General features: G+C 38.2%; 2 protein-coding genes across 2 annotated transcripts; both read right to left on the bottom strand.

The window, feature by feature from the left end:
- Nucleotides 1–2172: 2172 nt before the first annotated feature.
- On the bottom strand, nt 2173–5477 carry LOC145771965 (IST1 homolog). The gene has a single exon (XM_082583746.1). It carries the CDS (start codon nt 5445–5447, stop codon nt 4293–4295), a length of 1155 nt encoding a protein of 384 aa, XP_082439872.1. The 5' UTR covers nt 5448–5477; the 3' UTR covers nt 2173–4292.
- Nucleotides 5478–17025: 11548 nt separating this feature from the next.
- LOC145770898 (eukaryotic translation initiation factor 1-like) lies at nt 17026–23495 on the bottom strand. Its single transcript, XM_082582645.1, has 4 exons — nt 23361–23495; nt 21005–21162; nt 20308–20409; nt 17026–17719 (listed from the first exon to the last, which is right to left on the bottom strand). Exons 1-4 carry the CDS (start codon nt 23392–23394, stop codon nt 17675–17677), a joined length of 339 nt encoding a protein of 112 aa, XP_082438771.1. The 5' UTR covers nt 23395–23495; the 3' UTR covers nt 17026–17674.
- Between the last annotated feature and the right edge of the window lie 474 nt (nt 23496–23969).

Genomic DNA, 23969 nt, shown 5'->3' with positions numbered 1-23969 from the left:
AGTATATTCAACGTCCGCGATGCCATTCATGGATTTTTCGCTTTCTGTCTCTGATCCCTCGTTTTCAATACATGGGTAATCACCATTTAGCAAACTTCTTCCGCATGTATTCCAGGTAACCATTCCAACCTACGCAAAAGCGGGTAATTCGGATGAGTCTCGCTGGCCCGAATACATTGTGAAACTCTTATTGTGAAACGAGATTTTCCATGAAAACAAAAAATGACGCTTAGCGCTTGACGCTTAAAATCGGCAAAATAGTTGACGGCGCTATCACTTCCGTCAACTGAAAAATAAATTGACGGCGCTAGCCTCAGCGTCAACAAAAAGTTGACGCCGTCAAATGACGCCGTCAAATTGACGGCGTCAACGTACAACACTGGAAGTAGGCCTATGCGAAACTACCAGGAATAACCTATCAAGGCTTTGTCAGTTCGAGAATAGCCTAAACACTCAAAACCAATCACCACCAACTAATGAGTGAAACAGTCGAGCATTCTTTCATTTTCTTGCTAGCAAATTCAACGACCGCTTTCGAGATTTTGCAGCAATTGTAAAGGCAAAAGTATGTGCCTTATTCAGTTTGAGATTTGAAGGTAATGTACCATTGTTGTTCATAATCATGAGCTTTTCTTGGAGAACTTATCCAAGACCACATCAAAGGAGTTGAATTCGTTGTGAAAGCAGCAAACTTGAGCAGATTAACTGAAGTTTTAGAACGCTCTTGTTTTACTAATTGGAGCGACACCTTGCGAAAAGTGACCTTGTTGACTACCAAATAATCCACTGCACAGTAGGCTACGCAGTGCACATTTTCCAATAAGCATGGCTCACCGGACTGACACGAAGCACCTGCGCTATTAAAACATTTCTATATCTGTTTGAGAGTACCGTATATACGAAGTAAGCCACTTCGAAAATGCTGTCGTCAAGGATAGCAGCGGGCCAGAGAGGAGCAATTAATAACAATGGTGAAATCATGGCGCATAAGCTATGTAGGCCGCGTTAGCGAGTGAGGCCTACCTGATAGCAGTCAAAATTGTTAGTCTGAGAAGCAGTTGATAAATACAGTCTTATTGTATGTTGGACTACGTTTGTACTATTTTTACCGAGGGATTTTTGGAAGTACGTAATGCGAAACTACTGGTGAGTGGTGAGTTAAATAATAGCGTTGCCATACTTGCCAAGTGTTTGTTTAGCATAAACTAAAAATAGAAGCTAACTATTCTTCATCATCATCCTTCCTCTCGTCGAGGGTCGGAGGCAATGAGGCGCCAAGTTTCTCGGTTGTGAGATTTTTCTACTGCAGTTTTGTAATAAAGTAATGACCAGTCTTCAATATCATTAGTCCAAATTCTTGGTGGTCTGCCCCTATTTCGTTTGCCGTTCATTTTTCCTTCTAGTAGTTGTCTTTGAATAGAATTATTGCGAATCATGTGGCCAAAATATTTCAATTTTCTTGATTTAATTGTTTGTAGAATTTCCCAACTATTCTTAACCTTCTCAAAAATATATTAAGCTTTTTTGTTAATTTAATTCCAAAATTTACAAACAACAAATTCAGCTTTACTTTATCATTATCAACTTCAAAAGATTTGGGCTGCAACTTGAAAAAATAAAACTTTACCAAATAAGCTACAGTTGTGCAGCATCATCAGTTTATCTAAAGGTGCATTACTAGATGAGCCAAGTTATTAATTTAATGTTTATTGCATTTGTGACTTTTTAAGTTGATGTTTCTACAAGGATATTGGTTTATTTTAACAAAGTTATTTTTTGTATTCACGCTTTCACTTGATTGATGAGATAAATTATTGCACTTTTGGTCGAGACTTAACTGACTTTTGAGCTCCGTGATTAAAAATAGTATTTTTTCTGGAAGTAAACGTGGTCACACTTTTGCACAACACACCCTACTATCAGAACCAAGATGACGTAATTAGCGCTTCCGTAGGTTCTTGATTTCCCTGTTTTTGCCATACAAATATTGAACTAAATTTTGGAACTTGTGTTGGAAATCCGAAGAGCATCTAGCAACACTGGTAACCAAAGAAGTGTCCATATCCTCAGTCCAAACTTCAAACTTTGCAGTAAATGGGTAAATACAGCACAACATAGAATAAAAAAATGAGTGAAAAGAATACATTTTGCTGTGCAATAATCAAAAACTCGTCAGTTGTAAAGTTTATTCTTGTTTCAAGAAAGCTGCATGTAGTGGGGCATGTAAGGATAATTACATTACATTAATATACAAGCAGGAATAGCTACATAAAAAGTGGTATAACGCGACACACTGTACAAGACACATAAGGTTTCCAGCTCGATTTCAAACTTGTAATGCTTTACAGTCAAAACAAATCAGTTTACCTTTCCTTGAGTCAAGGTTGATCATATTCTGGTAGAAATCAAATTTTACCCTTGAGATCGTCTAGTGATTGTAAGTTTTTTACCTATGTTGCGTTATTTTAAACTATTTGCTTCCAGCTTGACTAAAAATGATTGCAGGAATCAATGTCTACTTAAATATACACAAACTGACTGAAATTATTTGCATTAAAAAGTTGGAATCGAATCGTTAAGTTGCAAAGCTGTGGTTTGGACAACTGTTGAAAGATACGCCTTCCATTGACTACTATTTTAACCCGTATCTCAAAGACACAAAAGCACTAGAGAACTTGACTGCAGACAAAAAGATCAGCATAAAACAACACAAGATATTGCAAACTATGAATTGGTTTGAACTATGAAACACCCCTTTGAGCAACTCCAGTTCCTGTTTGGTGTAAATTCAACCACAGCCATTCAACTCACATTCAACAGCCATTCAACCACAGCCAATTCACTTCTCTTCCCCTAAGTTTCTTCAACTCTGATATGAGGTCAAGTGTGACGTAGCTTCTGTCGTCAACCAAAGCAAAGTACTGTGTAAATATCACCAAGTGTCGTCATGTGAGTTGCCCCTTTTGATAGTAAATCGATGTAAAAAAGAGCTTTGGCAAATTAATTAACGGATATAATTGGTGATAATTGAATTGCAAAACCGTCATTTGAAATTATTTTGTTACACCGGCCTCATATATCAGATAAAAGCGATCTCAAATCTACAAAACAAAATTTAGAAATAGTACTACTGGTATTAAAGCTGGAACGAAAGTGCATAATCCTACTACAAAGATAACATCAGGTGCAACTTTGGTAACATCACCAATCACCATCTCGTACCGGGGAAAATTTATAATGCTTCACAATCACAAATAAAATTGTAAAACAGCGCAACCAAAAAGGCAGGCCAATTTATAACTTTAGCATATCTGTGACGGTATTGTTCATGTGAACAATGTGGAAGGTTTAAGACTGGATTACCTCACATTGAGAGAAATCTATTGGGAAGTTGACAATACACAATAATCTACAACTTGTGCAAATATTATTTCAATTTTTTTTTATTTCAAAATTTTCCGAAAATAATGAGTCAGTCATACAAATTTCCCATTGCAAAGCAATGATAGCAATTTGAACAACTGAGACAGTACATCCTTTTTCATGCCAGAAAACTAATTAGGTATATGGATTTGAACATTTCGAAAGAAACATTAAATAAGATAACGTTAACAACCATCGCAACTACAAATAATTTTGAAAGGTTGTGTTTTGAACAGATATGCTAAAAATACATCAGTTTAAATGATACAGTATCAGTAAATTATGATCATATCAGAGTTAAAAGTATGTTTTTCTGTTGCAATCATGGACTGAAGTAAATAGTTTTCAAAGAGCTACAGGTGGAGCACTTTACCATCTACCCTCAATCAAAAAAAGAAACTATTACATGCAGGGCTTGCAGGCAGTTGGAAAATTGCAGATCAGGAAACTTGTCTGCACAAAACTTGCTCAAAATGAATGAAACACTGAGTGCAGTAGTCAGTAAGCCAAATATTATTTGAAAGTCCTTACAACACGGAAAGTTCCATTGCATGCAATGATTCAACTTCAAATATACAATTGAACCCACTAAATATTTATTTCATTGTATAAAACTTTATCAGACAACATTTCGGTATAATATCTACATGCACAAACTATGCATTTGTAGATATTGCAAATTAGAGATTTTTATACCCTTCATCCATATACTGCGCTGTATACAGATAGTTAAATGCAAGCAGTATAATTATATATCACATACAAAAAATAAACAGTTGATTGTTTTTGCATTTTAAAATGTACACTACAAATACAATGTCGCAAAAACAATTGAGTGTCAGCTTATCTTGTATAACATTTTCCCCATCTCAGGTTTTCTTTCTCAGATTTTCAAACCTTCTGGACAAGTCATCAAAATCAACATCATCACTCGCTGTCGACTGGTTGCCTGGTGTGTTGCTGCTGCCTCCGGGGAATGTTGTTGGAACAGAGGGAAGGTTAGGCAATCCAGGTGATGAAGTACGTGGGGCTGCAACTGGGGGTTGTGTGCTTGAACTTGGGGTCAACGATTGGTTGTAAGGTGGCAAGTTGGCTGAAACACCAGTTGGGTCATGAGCTAAATTGACTTTAAAATCTGGTGATCCTGCTGGCTCTTTGGAAGGCAACGACGGAGCTTGCTTTGAAGAATCAAACTGAGTTGGGTTGAGGGTTTGATTTGGATCCATTGCAGAGTACGGGGGTAAATTATTGGATGGGGGATTGGCAGGGATATATGCAGCTGGTGGTTCCTGATTAAAATCTCCAACTGGAGCACTAGCAGCATAATTGAAAGACGGCAAAGGAGCAGAAACTTGTCCTCCACCTCCCCCACCTCCTCCTGATGATCCTCCTCCTGGAGCTCCAGGAAAATCTCTGTTGAAATCCATAAAGTCTGTGTCTATCAGAGCTGCATCTTGGGCAACTTCTTCAGCCATAATTCGTGCATCTGGTGTAAATTCTACATCAGCTGCTTTGCATATTTCTACTAAGTATCGCTCCACCAAAATCTTTTTCGGAGGTCTCACATCTAATTTTTGAACTACACGTTCACAAACAGTGTTCATGCTGTTAGCTCTGCAAGCTTCGACATACTTTTTTCCATAGTATGCTCCAAGAAGATCTTGGACAACTTTGATTTCTTGACAGTATTGTTGCAGTCTTGGTGCAGCCCATATGAGTGTAGAAATGGGCGTTTTTAAACCTTCATCTAATGTTTTTGACTGTTTCATTAAGCCAACTCTCCCAGCAAGCAAATCTGCATACATCTCTACAAGTTCCATCGCTTCTACCAAGTAATCTTCTCGAATGATGCTTTCTACACGTACACGAGCTCGATCAATCTTTGCATTTCGAACGTAATCTGCAATTTCTGGTCGAGCCCTCAAAGCTTGATCTGTTTTCTTCTTTTCAATCAACTTCAAGCGAGTTACAACCAGTCCTAAATTTACTTTTAATTTTTGTTCATTAAATCTTGGTCCGAACATGGTAACGTTAATGTCTCAACACAGAATCAAAAATATCTGAAACACATGCAATATTGCAATACCATTATATTGCCATTTAGAACAAGGCGTTGTAATGGCAGTATGCATACAAGACAACAAAAAATAGGAAAGCCACATAATTTATTTTCTGTTTTTGTTAACTTGAATCAAAAAATAATTTTGTCTATGCTATTGTAGCGTCCTGCAGTCTTATGTGTTTACTATGTCTTGTTATCGTCATGAAACCTGTTCAGGATGTTGTGTTGCTTGGATATGTGATGTGCTAGCTGGGAATTCTTCAAGCTTTATATATTTGTTCAATGTTATACGTAGTTTTACGGGGTCCACGTCTATTAGGCGCTGGTCTAATAGGCGTGCAGACTGTGGCGTCTGGATATTTAGGTGCGGAGCACTGTGGCGCCCGGTCATTTAGGTGCTATTCCTAGTAAAGTCTGCAGATTGTATCAGCTTGGCAGGTAGGGGCGTAGGGCAATGCTTTTCACACAAAATATTATGTGGAACAGAAAAATATGTTGTTTTGTTAATGCGTGTGCGTTGTTGGTCATGGCTTCAGTGAGTGAAGTTGCTTAAACCGGCAATGCTTTTTCACACAAAATGTTAAATTGAACAGAAAAATATGTCATGGCTGCCGTGAGTGAAGCTGCTTAAACCGGCAATGCGTTTTCACACAAAATATTATATTAAACAGAAAAATATATGGGTGAAGCTGCTTGAACCGGCAATGATTTTTACACAAAATATTATATTATTACCGTAGCCAAAAAAGGACAGGCAAAGACTATGGATCTGCCATGATTTACGACGTAGGAATACTTCCGTAGGATTACTTCCAATAATGTTCGGAAGCTTGAATAATTTATTGATAAAGCTTTCATCAACGCAAACCTGGACTAACAACAAATAAAACAATAATAAATCAATAAAACAACAATATATTTTTCTGTTCAATATAACATTTTATGTGAAAAGCATTGCCGGTTTAAGCAGCTTCACTCACGGAAGCCATGATATAATTTTCTGGCAAGCTGCCAAGCTGTTACAATCTACAGACTTTACTAGGAATAGCACCTAAATGACCGGGCGCCACAGTGCTCCGCACCTAAATATCCAGACGCCACAGTGTGCGCGCCTATTAGACCAGCGCCTATTAGACCAGCGCCTAATTGTCAGCGCCTAAAAGACTTGCTCCCGTTTTACGTCTCTTGAACGTCGTACCTCACATGTTGAATACCATAGCGCTTTTTGTATATGTATCGATTGCGAGCGCGGCTCTGGGCATTTCTAGCAACTTTGAAAACCTTTAAACAGACGCGTCTAGCGTCGACCCCATACATACAGAGATACACAGGAGAGATATATACATAGAAGGAGAGAAACAGAACAATTAATTGTGGTGACAAGTTTAATTTATGATTTGAATTGCATTCTAGTTCATTTCTGCAATAAATTTATACGTACAATCAAAAAGTATACGGTAGACATTGTTTTCGGTTCATTGCCGCCGCACTACCGCGCTCGGAATGTCGCTGTAGGATACTTATTTACAGCTAGGTAAGGGCGGATAGTCAAGTCTATGCAACGTCCGCTACACTATAAACAGATTGAAAAACATTTTATAAATATGGCAGCAGCCAAAAAAGGTCAATTATATAGCATTAGCCCATGTCACCACTATGGAAAAGTAACTTAGTTCCTATGGAAAGTGAAAAAATATAGCCAGTGACGATTTGTTAGAGTGGTACAACTGAGACCAATTTTGAGACATTAATGCTTGTGCAATTCATAGTAGCAGATACAGTAGCCTACATCACTGAATAACAAAACACATGTAGACTACCGTACTTGTGTATGAAAGATGTATTAAAACTAGTACAAAATGTATCTAAAATGTACAGTATATATAGGATGATGAATGATGATGCCTGACTAGGCTATATAAGGAACATGTAATGTACCAAAATAAGCAGTGATTAAGTATTTTTAGGAGAATTCAATGTTTCAAACTATCTGTTGTGATACTTGATCCCTAACCCAAACAAAAATAAAGAGCCAAATTGTACTTCAAGGAATGTTAAAAACTGTATTATCTTTTTATACATCAGCTTAATCTGGAATCGATTTAGCCGATGTACTTGAATAGACCTACCCTGTATTTGCACAGATAGACACTCAATCAATCAGTTTATTTATTTGTCACAAACACAAAAAGAATACAAAATATGCAATAATCTGCTGTGTGTCACATGACAAGGAGACTGCAAAAAGACCAAGCGGTCATCTAGTCAGCAGCCACCTCAAGCTAGGTGATGTAGGTCTAAATAACATACACAGTAAATACACAAACAATCATACAAAAAATCAAGCATTTGCTGATATAGATACACATGTTTTTATTAGGCAAAAAAAACAAAAAACTAAGCAGGTTTACTACCGTGCTACTGCATGAATTAATTGTGGAGTTTAAGAGATATCAATTGACAATTTTAATTAGTAAAAAATCAAAAGTAACGTATACCAAAGAGGTGAGCATTGAGCAAATAGAATAATGTAATTATATAGACAAAATAACAGTTATTATTTATACAGTGTCATTTAAATCAAGAAGGCAGCGTTTAAATTTTCTTTTAAAAGAAGTTGGAGAAAGACCTTTGAGATCGCCTGGAACCTCAAGCCATATTTTAGGACCCCTGATTAACATCTGCTTTTTACCCAAAAAAATTCAGTACGCACCCTTGATACAAAATAGTTACTACTGGATGATTGGCGAGTATTGTGTGAGTGGCATTCCGATAGTCTGCGGAAGATATCACATTCTGTTTCTGGTAAAGTAGGTGGGTGTTATCTATTTTTTCCTACTCTAGCATTGACTGGTTAGTGGTTAGTCCACAAATTCAATCTTATCAACACTTTGTTTAGACCAGCATGTCCAAAGTGCGGGTTGCAAGACAGATGCAGGATTGCAGGCTACACATGGAACACTATCTGCAGCCTAAGTCTGGGCTCTGGAGTATAAAATCTCAAAGTTTGGGACAAATTTCAAAGAAAAATGAAGTGAAAATTTTAATGCAGCCTCCCAAAAAGCAAACTTTAAGCACCCCTGGTTTAGACCCACCAACTTTGCTACAGTAGACCTACCAATGAAATCAGACACACTGTATCTGCGCAGAAAACTTCATTCAATAGATTATGCACAGTATGATAGGCTGCTATACCTCCGAAAACCCATCAAACAGTTCTAGCTTAGCCTATCTTCAGTCTGTTCAAAATAACGACTCTATGAAGTTACGCTCAGCTTAAATTTTACACGAACCACAAGCACTACACTACAATCTATAAACACAAGGTAGGATACTTCCACAGTTGTACACTTGTGCTTCTAAAGAGAGCCTATTATTTTCGTTCAGATGTCAATGTTATTATTGGAAACTGAGAATGGCGATCCGTCCTGCTTATGACGCATGTTACGTCACAACACTACAAGTGGAAGCGTCACATGATGTATAAATAAGCGTTGTCATATGATGACGCCTGACCAATGACTTAACATCACATGAATGTAAGTCCCAATCAAGGACATGTGCTGCCAGACCTTTTTTACATTTTTTGTACTAACGTTCATTTCATCAAAACTACTTTACCTCTCTATCTTTAATGTTTTATACACATTGTAAGAATTATAAGAATTATAAATAATAATTATAATAATTATAAGAATAATAATTATAAGAATTATAAGCATTGTAAGAATTATAATCTTTCTCCCTAATTTACTTTTATGTACAATTATTTTTTTGCAGTTTTATTACTTTGGCAGTTTTTTTGGTAAAACTGCATTTAAATCGCCAAAAATTATTTCTTGGTTTTGAATCTTTCTTGGTACAGTAGTTTCGCTTACTTGTAGATGTAGAGGCTTTTGACGCAGGGCCGGTCACCGAGATTGACAGAGTGAAATTTTCGATTGTTGAAGTGTTGTTGCAGGGGAATTATTCCATCCAATAGCAATAGGTCACTAGGTGCGGCCAGGGGCGGCGCCAGCCAAAAATGAGTGGGGTGGACAAACATATTTCGAGGTAATATACTACGTAAAGTATGGTCGCTTAGATTCCTGATTGCGATGTGACTCACTGCAGCTCGGTTGCGAAATTTATTAAAAAATAAACAAAGGAAATTTAAAGGAGGCAAAAGCTGGTTTTCCATTGAGCGCACTCTAAATTATGAACAAAATGATAGAATGGGACCAAACGCTCCCATACATTTCATCTGCGGTCCATAGAATTGTCCACTACGATCTTGATGTTAGCAAGCTTGTCGTTATTTTATGTCATGGAGCTGCTGCAACGATAGGCGGCTTCATAAAAATTTATTGGGTTGTCCCTTAAACATAATTTTTAAAAACCTAGCTGTTACCCAATATTACCCATAGCCATAGGTTAAGAATCACTGCACTAAAGTTTTATTTTGCGCTCACAGGTCAGTTTAAAAGCTTTCACCAATTTTTGAGGACCAGTGTTATCGGCAATGTCTCGCTCACTGCTGATCTGCAGCAGATGTTCAAGTCTTTGTGATGACATGGCAGGCCGCAGATAATAGTTTATTGTCTTAACTTTGCTGTGGATACGTTCACAAGATGCCACAGTCATGGGCAAAGTAGCAACAGTAGCAACAGTAGCAATAATTTGAAACAAATTGCTGTAGCCTACAAATGATTTAAGATCGTTTTGTCCACACAAATTCAAAAGTAGGCTAAAGGCGAACACAACCACGCGGTCTTGGTCAATCCACTTTGGTGCTTTTCAAATTCTAGTTTCCACTTGTGACAATTAGCTGACCTCAAAAAAAGAAGATCCTATTGCTGCCCAACCTGATTTTCGTCGAAATTATAAAATTTGACTAAATATTCAACTTTAGGCAAATTTGATGGAGACATGTGCGTGAAATAAAATGCAGTTGCATTTGACATTAATTCACATGCTTGATCCGAGTAACGTTTTTTAAGTTCATTTAGCATTCTGTCAAAGGATGAAGAAAAATCTCTTCTTAACTTTTCTGTAATGGATTCAGATTCACTCCAAAAAAGACTGTTGCAACCTATCAATATAAATAATATCTTACCATCTCGGAAATGGCTTGGTGGGTAGCGGCATCGCTTAGCCGGCGTAGTGGTTTCACTGGTAATTTGATTTCTATCCGCAAACAGCGATGAGTTGAAAACCAATTTGTTGATATCTTCCTCTGAACGCAGTGAGTCAAATGCTCTTGTCAAGTCGTTGATAGCAATAACCCCAGTGGTGAGATCCATTTCTTCACTTTTTAAATAATCTGAAGCCTGTTTACTTAACGAAAAGCATTTATGAGGAATAAGACTAGCAGTAACAAATTCAGATTGCTTGATGCGGAACAACAAACCAGTAGCTACATCATTACTTTCGTTTGACATTTGTTGGAGCATTGACAGCAGTGCTGGATAGAGGCTTCATTAAAACCCCATCCAGATAATCTGAACGTGCAGACCATTTACTGTAGTAGCCTATCAGATAACGAGTACAATGCAATTTTTTCAGACGTTATTCCCTCCTTTTTCAAATGCTCTTCATACAAAAAATCTCTCTTGGGAGAACAGTCCATAAAGTGGTAGATGTTACCAATTGTTTTAAAAATTGTTTTGACTGTCGCTACGTTTTTAACACTGCGCCCAAGCACAAGATTTAATTGGTGTGCAAAACAATGAAAATATACCGACAGTTTTTGGCACTCGCTGCAACTAGGTGTTGCTGTACACTTTCATCCTTGCCTGAAATGTTGGTGGCCCCATCAAAACCTTTGCCTATTAGGTCTTATAAAGCTTGTGTCTCAGCTGTGATAAAAGCCATCACCTCAAAATGGTAAAATTAGACTACAATCAATCAATACAACAGAGCGATAACAATTGAAGATTCTTCATTTCTTCGTATGTCAATGCTGCAAAAGTAATTTATACGTAAGAAGTTGAAATTAATTTATGACGCAGTCACTAGACCCCCCTAACCCCCTGCATACACCCCCCAAGTTTTCTCATCGGATCTCGACGAATTACAAAATTGACCCTAAATAGGAGTGGGGTGGACATGTCCACCCCAGTCCACCCCGTGGCGCCGCTACTGGGTGCGGCTGAATGGAGAGCAGTCCTTAGAATGCGTTGCTCAAGCGCACACCTCGAGACTCGAACCAGCGCCGCTTGATCTTGAAGTTTCTTCGTTCACAGAGTCACGTGCTAACCAACTGAGCTATCGGGGCGGACTAAAGTGTAACTTTCAGGTCAGTTTGTTTTTATTTCTGACCATCACAACGAAAAATACTTTCGTAAAACCTTTAGAAATTGAAACTGGAGTTGATTGATTAAAGTTTATTGAACAGAAGTAGTTTGTCTGCATTTTATTATATATCTATTTGTATTTACTTTTTTTCTGAATCCGCACGGTCACCTTGAGCAGGTTTCCTGCAATTTTTACCCTTCTGAGTCTTTTATGGTAGCCTATCACAACTTGTGAGGATGCAGCCTATTCGTCCCTTCGCTGCTTTCGCTTCGCTGCTTCCTATCGTCTGTTGTATGGCATCTGTGATCGCAGTGTTACTGTATGTTATGTATCGCAATGGGCGCACATAAAACACGATTACTATTATTATTATTGAGTGCGTCTATGCTTGGATAGCAGATGGAACATCATTTTTGATGAGCCTTGCCGCAGTTTTAATTATTTCTCTCTTTTGTGACTCTTCATTATCCTCATGCCTTGTTTTTAGGTAGCCTAATAAGATCGGAGGATTTCGGATGTCTTCTCTCTCATAGTGACAATGTCATGAAGGCCCTGACCTTCGGCCATATAAATAGATTCACCGTACCGGTATAGGCTACTGTTTCTATAATTGGGTCTTCAGATATTTTGATCCATAAGGAAGGCAATCATCATTTGCTAAATACTCTTTCATTTTAGAACTGAGGTCTGATATCGTTAACTTTTCTTCGTCATTCTGTTCAAGATGGGAACACATCTTTAGAAATGCCTGGTCCTGTTCCTCATCCTTCGGTCGCCCAGATTTTCGACGATTTACCTCAGGTAGGCTACTCTGCCGCATTACAAAGTTACGTTAAATCCATATATAAAATTAACACTACAAGAATGATGGTATAAACAGTCTGCAGCATGCAAATCGCCACCGTAATATTCAATACGACCTTTCACGGCCAATGACCAATCGTCAGCACGTCTCTCACAACACTCTAAGTCTAATAGGCTATAGTCCTTGCCCCGTTAGCTCAATTGGTTAGCGCGTCACTTCTGGAACGAAGAAGCTTCAAGATCAAGCGGCGCTGGTTCGACTCTCGGGGTGTGCGCTTGAGCAACGCACGTTAAGGACTGCTCTCCATTCAGCGGCATCTAATGGATGGAATAGTTCCCCGGCAACAAGACTTCAACAATCGGAAACTTTACTCTGTCAATCTCGGTGACCGAGCCTGCGTCAGTGATTCAAAGCCTCTACAAGTATGCGAAACTGCCAGGATTAAGCTCTGCAAGAAGCTTTTCCAGTCCGAGGATAAAGATTCAATCAATCACATCTGTTTTGACAAAACTAAAGCCAGGTCTGTTCGTGAGAACTCGAGTCCCACAAAACAAACAATGAGTCTTACTGCCGAAATTGCCATCAAGAAATCGAACACTTCGTTTCCTCGTGACGCAGGACCCACTTTCCTCTCTGTTCTTCTTAAGCTGTATATCGATTGGGTTGGTGTAACGTTTAGGCCTACGACAGTCTGTGTGTACTTTTCGACCAGCTGTCGCAACAGTGTTGTCCCCTCTATTAGTACTGGCAGCATTAATCCCATCAACACCTTTTTGACGCAGTATACTGGAGGCTTCAGAAGCTTGAATTTCCTTATCACAGATCGTAATTTCTTTGCAGGCATTTTCCCTGAACCCTTTTCCGTGTATCCGTAAACTTCCTCCGGCAATCATGCTGGACCAAAACTTTGCCAACTGAAATAATTGCAGTATGAAATTTACTTTTAAATGAGCACCAACACTAACACTAATTTTATAAAAATTAAATAATTCAGTATTTGTACATCCGTCATTTTGAAAAAATGGCGGAATTTCGAAAATAGCGGATAACTTTTTTTCACCAAAAAATTTTCAAGGGGTTTTTTTTTGGTCATTGTACACAATGAACAGAACCACTGTGCAAAATTTCAGCTTTACACCAATTAAGTCAAGGTAAAACCCTTCAACGACTGGACTACTAGCCTACAGCTAGAAAATTCCAATGCAATTGCACCCCACTGTCTTGCTTCTTTCCTGTTAGGGTAGGTTACGTCACAATGAGCAAAAGTCATTCATGGGGGCTGTCATGCAATACGGCCCAGGATTCACGTTTTTATTGAAACAACGCATTTTCGAATAGCGAAAAGAAGGAAAACATGGTTAGAGTAAGCCAAACAACAATAATAAAACTGCAGTCTAGCATTGAGAGGAAGAAAGTGTAGTTCGGTTAGTTTTCAAATGTTTGCGGAAACTCCGATCAGCGACTTCGGCTTTGTTCTATTAGTTTCTCGGTCTTTTCATGGTACGAAATGGGGGTACGAAGCGTTCAGGGTACGAAATAGGTTGCACCCATATTCTATCATTATTAATGCTTTCATGGTCTTGGGCAGATTTGCTACTTGGAAAGTTACTTATGCTAGGCTTCAGTTATCACTGCTGCTCTGCATCGAAAGCGATTGCCAATAGGGGCCCCTAAACTTAGCTGTGCCTCGGGCCCTCGTGAGCCTTAATCAGGCCCTGATCACAAGTCACAACTAAGTTTTTGAATGCCAGACTCTCAAAGTAAAAACTTCGGGAAACTTGTCACTTTTTGAATTTCTTTTGTGTGAAATCGCCCTTGTTGCTCTTGCAAGTGTTGATTGTAAGCCTATTTTACTGTAGGCTACAATTGACGAAACAAAATTTTTATTTTTTCTCTTTCTTTACTATGTGGTTTGGTGGCCGTGTATTTTTAACAATTGTTCACCTAATCAAACGTTATATAAAAACCGTTCAGGTCTACTGAATCTTAGCGTATTACGTCATGGAATTTTTCCTAAACATGAGCAGAGATTGCACCATCGTTCGTACGACTTGTGTCAAACCTGTTTAAACCTGTTTCAGTGTCAAACCTGTTTAAACATGAAATATTGGATCACCAGCTTTGAACACCTGTTTGAATTGCGTGACAATGTCTTTCACTATTGCGTCACAGTACTGCGAACGTGAGTTTGAGATATTGCTATCTATTCTGGTCATTCGTGAAATGGTTGCTTGAGAGTTAGTCGCACATTTAACTGTTTGCTTAGTGCTTGCTAGCTGGACAAAAATTCCGTCTTTATCCAAGTAATCTGTTCTGTAGTGACAATTTTTAGTGGTGTACGGTGTTGCATCTCGATTTCGATAGCCGCGGGCTAATTTTACAGGAATACACTTTTTGAATAGACGTTTCGAAAGAGTGTTTCTTTTTCGGTCATTACATGCAGACGAACGGATCCGAGAATTTTATGTTACAATTTTCCCACGAAGAATTATGGTTTACCGCTGTGACCACTAGTGTTTTCCAAACAGTGTTTCATCGATGCCTAAATCTGGTTAGAGCAGGGGTCACCAACTGGCGGCCGCCACGCTGCGGCCGCGGAAGGTATCAGCGTACAAGTATAACTAAAAATACTTTTCTTGAGAAGTTAAAGAGCACGAAGGCAAAAAATATTTTCCGGGAAGCGTATTTTCGCTTTGCATACGATTCCACCGATCGACCAATCAGATTATAGTTCTAGGTGGGGGTTGCTTAAAGTTATTCCAATGCGATGTCCAGCCACACTGTCCCAGTGGTTGATTAAAACGTCTGTTTTCGAAATTGTCTGTGAGCATAGGGTTGCTTATTTTAAGTTTGCAAATGTCATGTAAACACTAGTGTGCGTTTCAACGTTATTGTGTTTCACGAACAGTGTTATCTTATCTTTATGCAAGTTTTTGTTGGCAAAATAGGTCGGTGTGCCAATTCAATTTATAATAAATTGGCAAAATATTATATATAAATTTAAAGACTTTTTCTGATTGTATTATGAAAATATGCCCATGCTAATCTTTTCTATATCGTTCCAATTTTAGTACCGGTATATGTTTTGCCGAAGCAAGTAGGCTACTGCAAAATGTTGTTAATCAACAAATTCTTGCCACGCTGATAAGCATCGCAAGTGACAGTTGTCTATAATAAAAGAAAGACGGTTTTATCGACTCTCACAAAAAGGATGAAAAACCAACTCATTGCTTTTTTTGAGGGAAGACTGTTCATGAATTACGATTTTTCGGTGATTTCCACAAGCGTTTGTTTCATAGTGCCTGGTTTCTTTTTCCCTGTTATTGGAGCCTATTTTTCGCTGATATGTTTGCAGGTAACTATTGTTGCCTGTATTGCGATGTGTCAAACATTTCCTTGTTTACTGAAATTGTTAATTGCAAGATTTTTTTGTGTGAAGAGGAGTGACAACACCACTCTTGCTTGGCGATGAATATTTTGATGAAACCGCTCGCCTCGCTATAAGTGCGCAAAACAAGTGGCCTCGTATCTATTAGGCATTGTTAAAAAAGTCAAAAGTGTTGTAAAAGGAGCTTGGCCTGGCAGTAGCGTTGCTCGATTAATTTTGTTGCTGCGATATTCCAACATAAATATGAACAACATGTAACGCTGGATACTGGGTACGAAATGCGTTCTTTTCTAGCATAAGAGTCAACCTACCGAACATTTTATTAGTGCGGCCCGCCACAGCTCTCCTTGGTGCCAAAGTGGCCGCATGCAAAAAAGGTTGGTGACCCCTGGGTTAGAGTAAAGCGGACGAACCCTCCAACAAAGCCGGAGAAGAAAAGCAAAACCATCTCAAGATTGTATCACCTTCAAGCCACCTAATGGAGTGGAGGGTCTGCATGTCTTGGATGATGAAACCAAAGGCTGATTGCTCTCTGGTAGCCTTCCCGCATAGTTCGAGAACATCGTGAATTTGGGGTGGAAAAAGGATAGACCCTCGGCCACAGAAGTTCACACAATGATTTTAAAATGTCAAACCTAAAACAATGCTCGATCTTTGCAACACAGTTTGGGAACGTTCAAATATTACGTAACGCCTTCGAGGGGGAGGGGGGGTTTATGCAAAGCGTTACGTTAGCGTCACATCGGGGGGGAGGGGCTTCAAGCAAAACGTTACGTAACGCTTTCGAGTACGGAATGGTAGTTTTTTGTGCTGAATTTGTAGTGAAAAAGCGTTACATGGGGGAGGGGGGGGTCAAAAATTCGGAAAAAAGGCGTTACGTAATATTTGAACGTTCCCTTTTTGTCCAATTCAATTCTAACAAAAAACTACAATGAACCTGTTGTTTGGAACCTCCCACCAAGCTGCCGTCCTTGGACATGTTCATTGTCCACAACATCCAATCGGTAGCCGCGCCATTGAACACAAAAAGTCATGGCAATCTATTTTCGCTAAACTAAGAAAAAAAGTAAAGCAACTTGCGTATTTTCATGTTACTCAATTGTAATTTGACCATGTATTGCGCAAAACTTTTCAACAATAAGGAGATACCATGCGAACCTGTTCACCATCCATAGACGTCAAACGACAGCAACGTAATGTTGCGGGTCAGAAACTCAGTCAACAAAAGTTACCTTTTTCAGATCGTTTCAATGTATAGGAACGTTGAAAAGATGTAAAAAATGCACTTTTGTTAAGCTGAAAATTTGTTTTTATTTGATGAAATCTTTATTAGTGTGAGAATTAATCACAAAAGATCAGTGAAAGATTTAAAAAAAATTTTCTTTAAAAAACGCAATTAAACGCTGAATCAACGTAAAAACAATAAAGGAGAAAAAAATTAGGAGAAACTGAAAATAGGTTGTTATTGTCTGTAAGCTTATATCAATAGCAAAATTTGATGATGCATGTTCACTGTTCAGTTTATTTTAACAAAGACTGAAGAAGAACCGAAGAAAATCAGCCATTTTTGCATAGATTCAACAACACCAGACGTTGAATTTACATTAAAATGATTGAACTTGCGTTCTTGAATTATAGCCATGGTGCACTGTAATTTTACAAATGTACATATATTGTAAGTACACAAGTTTACAAGAAAATGAGTTGAACGAGACGACGTTTAAAATCCATGGATCTTCACCTGGTCCTTCTTGGCTAATCCGACCTAAAAAGTTGCAAGAAATCAAATTTTATTCAAAGGTTTTTGAGAAGTATGCGATGTTCTAAGTAACTCAATACATAGTTAATATAACAAAGTGGAGAAGAAGACTTCGCTCCCGACAGACAGGCCACACCCTCAACGTGACGATTAATTCAGGTCTGATCATCAAAATTGGTTAATGATAATGAGTTAACGATGATGTGTAAAGCGTTCAATACTCCGTTTTGAGAGCACAAATAAGAAACATCCGCAAAAAGTCGAACTGTTAATCAAATTGAAGCGTTTTCGTGCAGAAAAAGGCAAAGCATGAACAGATCGTCAGCCTGCAGATGTAGAATCAATGTAAAAATGACCAACTTTAAAAGCTGGGTAGCAACACATGAACGCAGACAAGCTCAAAATGTCATTAACTACTAAGTGTCTTGCCAAGACGCAATCTCGTGCCCTCGATGAGAGACGAACCAATAACCTTTAACAGGCCTCGAAATTCGTTTTTGTTGACGGCGGACAAACGTGTCCGGTCTGAGCAGCTATCTCGGCGGACAAATTAAGTCTCACGGCGGACACACCAGTTTTAACGTCGATCGTCATACTTAATCACTTTATCTTGATAAGTCTTCGCCATTTGAGAACCATAGTTACGGTTTAGGCTTTTTAAAATTTTAGCGAAGTCACTCTAAAAGGCTTTCATCATACCAACGAGGTGCGCTTGAAGAGTCAAAGCGCCGTGTAGCTGCTAAATATGATGATGATGATAATATGATGATTGTTAAAATTTTGAATTTTATGGACTTTGTGTCTGATGCAAATAAATAATAAAAAAATAATACGCCGCATAACTGATTAACTTCCACCTCCGAGGTCGTATGGCTTCTTGCGTCACAATGCTCTGGGCACGAGTCGGCAAACTTCTACACTAACGCTATTTTCTACTGTGCGAAGCTTCACTAGGCTTTTTTCTTTAAGTTTATTTTTGCGTGTCATGTAAGCGAAAGTGACGAAAAGAGTAAACAAAACATTAGAAAAAGCGCAATTACATTTTGCTCTCTCCGTGATGCGGTCGCCTCTCCAAAATAGTATCAGTATTCCACGAGATCACGACAGGCTCGGGACTATAATCAGCGCAGTCAGGGCCGTCCAGGCATATGCGCATGAGAGCTTCAATAGTATCGATCTTCAAAAACGTGCGCCAATCTCCAGGCGATCATTGCTTGTCGTTAAGATACGTAATACCGAGATCTACTTCGTGTCTTCTCTCCAGACTGGCTAATTGAGGGAAAAGCGTAAATGCGCGCTCTTGTTTAACGATAAAATGTGCGATTTCAAACAACCTTTTAATTTTGATTATTTTCGTTGCCACTCATATTGTCGAAAGCCTTGGTGATCGGAAATTGATGGCTTGGAGTATTGTCGGCCAGATATGTTGAAGCTGCAGCCATATGAGGTAACGATGTGTTGTGATCTTTGACAGAGCTAATCCTTACATTCGTTGTTCCTTTAATATATGCGTCTATCACCACTAAATTTCCTAGTAGTAGGTTGATTGCCCTTATTCTCACTTTCAGAATTTTTTCTGGGTCTTTTTTTTCTTACTGTAATACCAAAACTTAAGTTTTGCTGCATCTTGCTGTAGTAACCTACTCGTATTATCTAACTTTGTGACCAACATTGCCTTATCAATATTACTCGGAGATCAAAGCCAGACATTGTGACATAAGACTTGAACTAAGTTGGGCGTGATTAGTGTGGAAGTAGCGGTCGGTACTCCCATCGATTCTTAGCGAAGAATTCACCCTTGTTACGCTGATTCAATGTCATCAATCGTAGAAGCAACGTAAAAATCGAAAGTTTTCCTGCTTGAATGGAAGCTAAGGGATACCGATACAGTATTAACTTTTTCTAGATGCGCGCTGAGAATGCGATAATTTCGCATTTCCAGCGCAAATTATATTCTTGCAACAGTTGCTCGTGCTATAAATGACGATTTACATCGCTAGTTCCTGCGTTATTTCTCGGCGGACAAATATGACCGATCTAGAGGGTACTTCCCGCGGACATCACATGCTGTGACGGCGGACATGTCCGCCGTGAGTTTCGAGGCCTGCTTTAAACTACAGGTTCAACATCGTCATTGTAGGTCAGGTAGGCGACTGAACTAAATATACAGGTTTGTTACGGTCACATGACTTTGTGTAAGTCGATCAAGCAAATACAGATACCGTTTGATATTGTTTTGACTTTAATATAGAACACTTTTTACTAATAATAACAACATTTATATTATTTAGCGTCACATGAACAGTGTAAACAGTGCTCCTGGGAGCTACCGTTAAAATTGTTTACTTTTTGTTGCTATCTGCGACCAAAAGATTATAAATTGTGCAATCGCGTATAATATGCATTTTGTGATGGAAGCTCGATGAAATGGCACAAACAAGTTGTAAAACATCGACATTAGCTAACTAATTGACAACATATCCTTTCTTGTGTGGAAAGTTTTTCCTAATTATCTCCTAAATTGAAGTTGATTTGCAATCAATAGTGAGCATCAACATCTTGAATACATTTGGCTAAACAAATTAACACCGCACCTCAAGAAGAAAGTCCGCGATATTTTGTCGCTGGTCTCCCTGCAGTTGTAACACTTCTCCATACTCAGAGTGATCGACTACTGTTCCGTTGCATGCAAACTCCTGTCATGCAAACACAGTCGTAAATAGTAATTATTTTTAATGTTTATTGTATGTATGTATGCTGTACACTGGTGAAACATGGTCTTCTGCATATTTCATCACCGAGCGAGCTGCACAGTTTGACACCCTTCAAGAGCATGTGGTTGTGTCTTTGACAGGACACTTAAAGAGATGGCTGAAAGTGGATAGGAAAACTGCCTTTCCATCTACTTAATCTAAATCTTCAACCATCAGGTGAAAGCCTGGATACAATAAATTGGCACACAACAAATCTTCATACAGACAAGACAGTCGCCTGCTTTATTCAAAGAATTTCAAACATTGTTCGAGGCCTGTGGCATTAGTCACACATTCAAACACAGTGACTTACATGAAAAAATATAATTGCCACAGGATTTACACAAATGTCAGAAAATGAAAGAAAAAACTAGTTGCTCTGTCCTTCTCAGTATATAGACACTATAGGCAGGGGAACACCACAGAGGATAGACTCTAGGCCAAAAAAAACAAAAAAAAAACGGTAAACTACAATATTACGCTCACAAAAAGTATCTAACAAATTTTGGTGGGACACATAAGTTGTAAAAGAGCTCACCTTTTTGCATGCTCTTACAATTTTCTTCTTGTCATAATCATCAGATATACCTTGCACTGTGGTCAGCGTTTTGCGGCCATTTCTTTGTTGGATTCTTATGTGAATTACAGCACCTTGACTGCCTTGATCATCCCCCTTGCTTGCATCGGCAAAGGGATCTAAAACGCAAACTGACGTCTCAGCAAAATACTGATGCTGCCACACTTCCTTTTTCAGCATTGCATATTGTTTTCAGATTTTTAATTTCATTCAGTATGAAAATAAAAAACATAGGCTCATTCTCATGAATAACACAGAAAGACAATCATAATATGATATGAATTATGTACAGTAACGAAAATGTAGGGGAGACCGGGACAATATGAACTTTGGAGCATCATGAACCAGCCAATTTTTTAGAAACTGATAGGAAGCTGTGAAACCTCAAAAGCATGTTTTGGTCACATGACTACCATGCTTTGTGTTGGGCCATTATGCTGTTTCAGCAGTTCTTTGTTTTCAGACAAACTAGAAAAAGATGATTTTTAAGACCATAAATTCAGTTTCTTTTTTGGTAAGCCAAGCACAACTTGTAGAGAGAAGCTAGTTGTTCAGATTTTTGGTCAAGGAAACGTTGTAATTATGAAGTACCGCAAATTGATTTTTTGGATAATGTTGACTAAATTTTTTTTAACAACACAAAGTGAGAAAACATCATTCGGGGCAATATGAACCAACAATCATAATACCCCAGACAAGTTGTAGATTTATGTGTTGTATGTTGTTTATTCATTTTAAGTTAAAATTAAAGTGGTAAGAACGTTCATCAAGCAAACTGAGTTCTGCATCTTAAACTGCTGCTCTTGATGCTGTGCAAAAGGAGGAAAAGTTATAGTAGCTCCAAGAGCAGACAGTTCATGCCATAGTACACTTTTGCGCTACATGAAAAATGTGGTAAGGTTCAGTGGGAAGAAAAGATCAGTTTGCTATCTTGGACAACTGCTACAATTCGATTTCACTGAGATAGATTTTTATAAAAAGACAGGAAACCTGCACTTCAAGAAGCCACCACTTGGAGATGTAAAATATATGCGGAAGCCGGAAAGAAACCAAATTGAGCAGCCTTTTTATGAACCCATCTTTGTAGGACAGACAGTGAGATCCATAGTCTTAATTAGATTTGATTGCAATCTTAAAATGCAACTGCAAGATGACTTTTTACTGCACTTTATCTGAAAGAGCATGTTTCAATCTATAAATACCAACCTCGCTGTTACATTTTAAGACTATGTTTATCTCAATTAAAATTATCAAAACCATGGTTCTCCACGCACTTGTATTTTTGGACACGTTGCTGCAATGGGGGATTGTATTGCACAACACACCGGATTATGACGTCAGTTTGACAGACCTTGAAGCGACAATCGCTTTTACAAGTCCTTTTGTAATTTTTTCGTTATTTGATGCCAAGCTTATCTCGGCTAGTTTGGTCTCCACTCAGTTCACCTTGAACTGACGTCATATCACCAGATGGCATTGACGAGTTTGCCACTTCCAGGTAGCGTGAGAGAGAAGCGCTAGAGAGCGTGGAAAAAAGGTCGGTTTCTTGGCTGTGGGCATCAATTGCAAGAAAGTGAGTTTTTCCAACCGGTACCGGAATACCGGATGTCTTGGCAATGGATTCTAGCCAATGTTAATTTGATTGTGCAGTTGCACTTCAACACTCAGTATGAAGTCAACTGTGTGAAAAATCTGAACACTTAATTGTGTCTACAAGTGAGATGTTACTCTTGAACTGCATTTTGCTTACCTTACTCATTTAATCTGTCATTTGTTTTGTAGGCTTGGGCCTGAAACCATGAGGGTTAACTAGTTGTATTTATATCCAATTCTTATTTGTTTAAAACTTTCTTTTATTGAACAACAGTTTTTTTACATGGTTTGTCAAATATTAAGTTTTGCAAGAGCTTTAAATGAAATTTTGGACTGCTATCAAACAAATTTAATATTGGTTCATAATACCCCAGCAGGGTTCATGATTGATACCACAATGAACATTTTTATGAAAAAATGCAATAACAAAGTTTTTGATGTCTATCGATTGTGCTTGTGATATGTGTAGTAAGATACCATGTGACGCTATGTAACTTAGAAGTTTCAGAGACCTGCATCAACGTAAGATAAGAGTTTTAAATTCTTTTGGTTCATATTGCCCTGGTTTCCCTAACTATTCAGAGAACTGTATAAGCCAAACATTGGAACTTGGTAACAAAATTCAATACGAATCAATGACATTATTACTCAAATGGTACCATTGACTCCAAAATTAAATCAGCGCAAAAGGCACAAAGCCAAACATAACATTAGAAGTTCTCACCAAAATTCTGCAGATTAAGGACGTTGTCACTCATGCGGAAGCTAGTATCCAAAAAATTGTAAAAATTAACAAGAAAATTTGCTTTATAGATTAATTGATAAAGTTTAATCAAATTTATAAACACAACAAGCCTGCAGATCTAGAAAGAAACCATGGTAAACACTTTATAAACATACAAGTGAACATACATGCCTATAAAATCTATAGCGTAATGTATGACTGACACTCAATAATGCAGTGAAACTTGTAAAAAATGACACTACAGCAGGGGTGGGCAAATTTTTTATCTTGAGGGCCACATTTAGAATCTGAATTTGTTCGAGGGCCGCAGTATAGTATAATTAAGATTACAAGCCAAAACATAAAATCTAAAATAGTCAAAACACAAGCTTTTAGTTATTTTTAAAGTGACAAAAGAAATGGAGATTTTATATACAGTAGGTGTGATAAAAAACGTTTGCCTCAATTATTTATTTGACTGCAACCCACATCAAAGTAACACTTTGCCAGACGCACTTTGAGCGAATTAAACAGAATACATTTGTGAGAGAATTAACATAATCAGAAAAACTGTCGCAATCGCTGCTTCTTCTCTACAAACACCAAGAG

The sequence above is a fragment of the Aplidium turbinatum genome, chromosome 1 (genome assembly GCF_918807975.1).
Source record: "Aplidium turbinatum chromosome 1, kaAplTurb1.1, whole genome shotgun sequence".
Classification (NCBI taxonomy): Eukaryota; Metazoa; Chordata; class Ascidiacea; order Aplousobranchia; family Polyclinidae; genus Aplidium; species Aplidium turbinatum.
The sequence above is the reverse complement of the archived record's forward strand: the minus strand, read 5'-3'. Positions and strand labels throughout refer to the sequence as shown.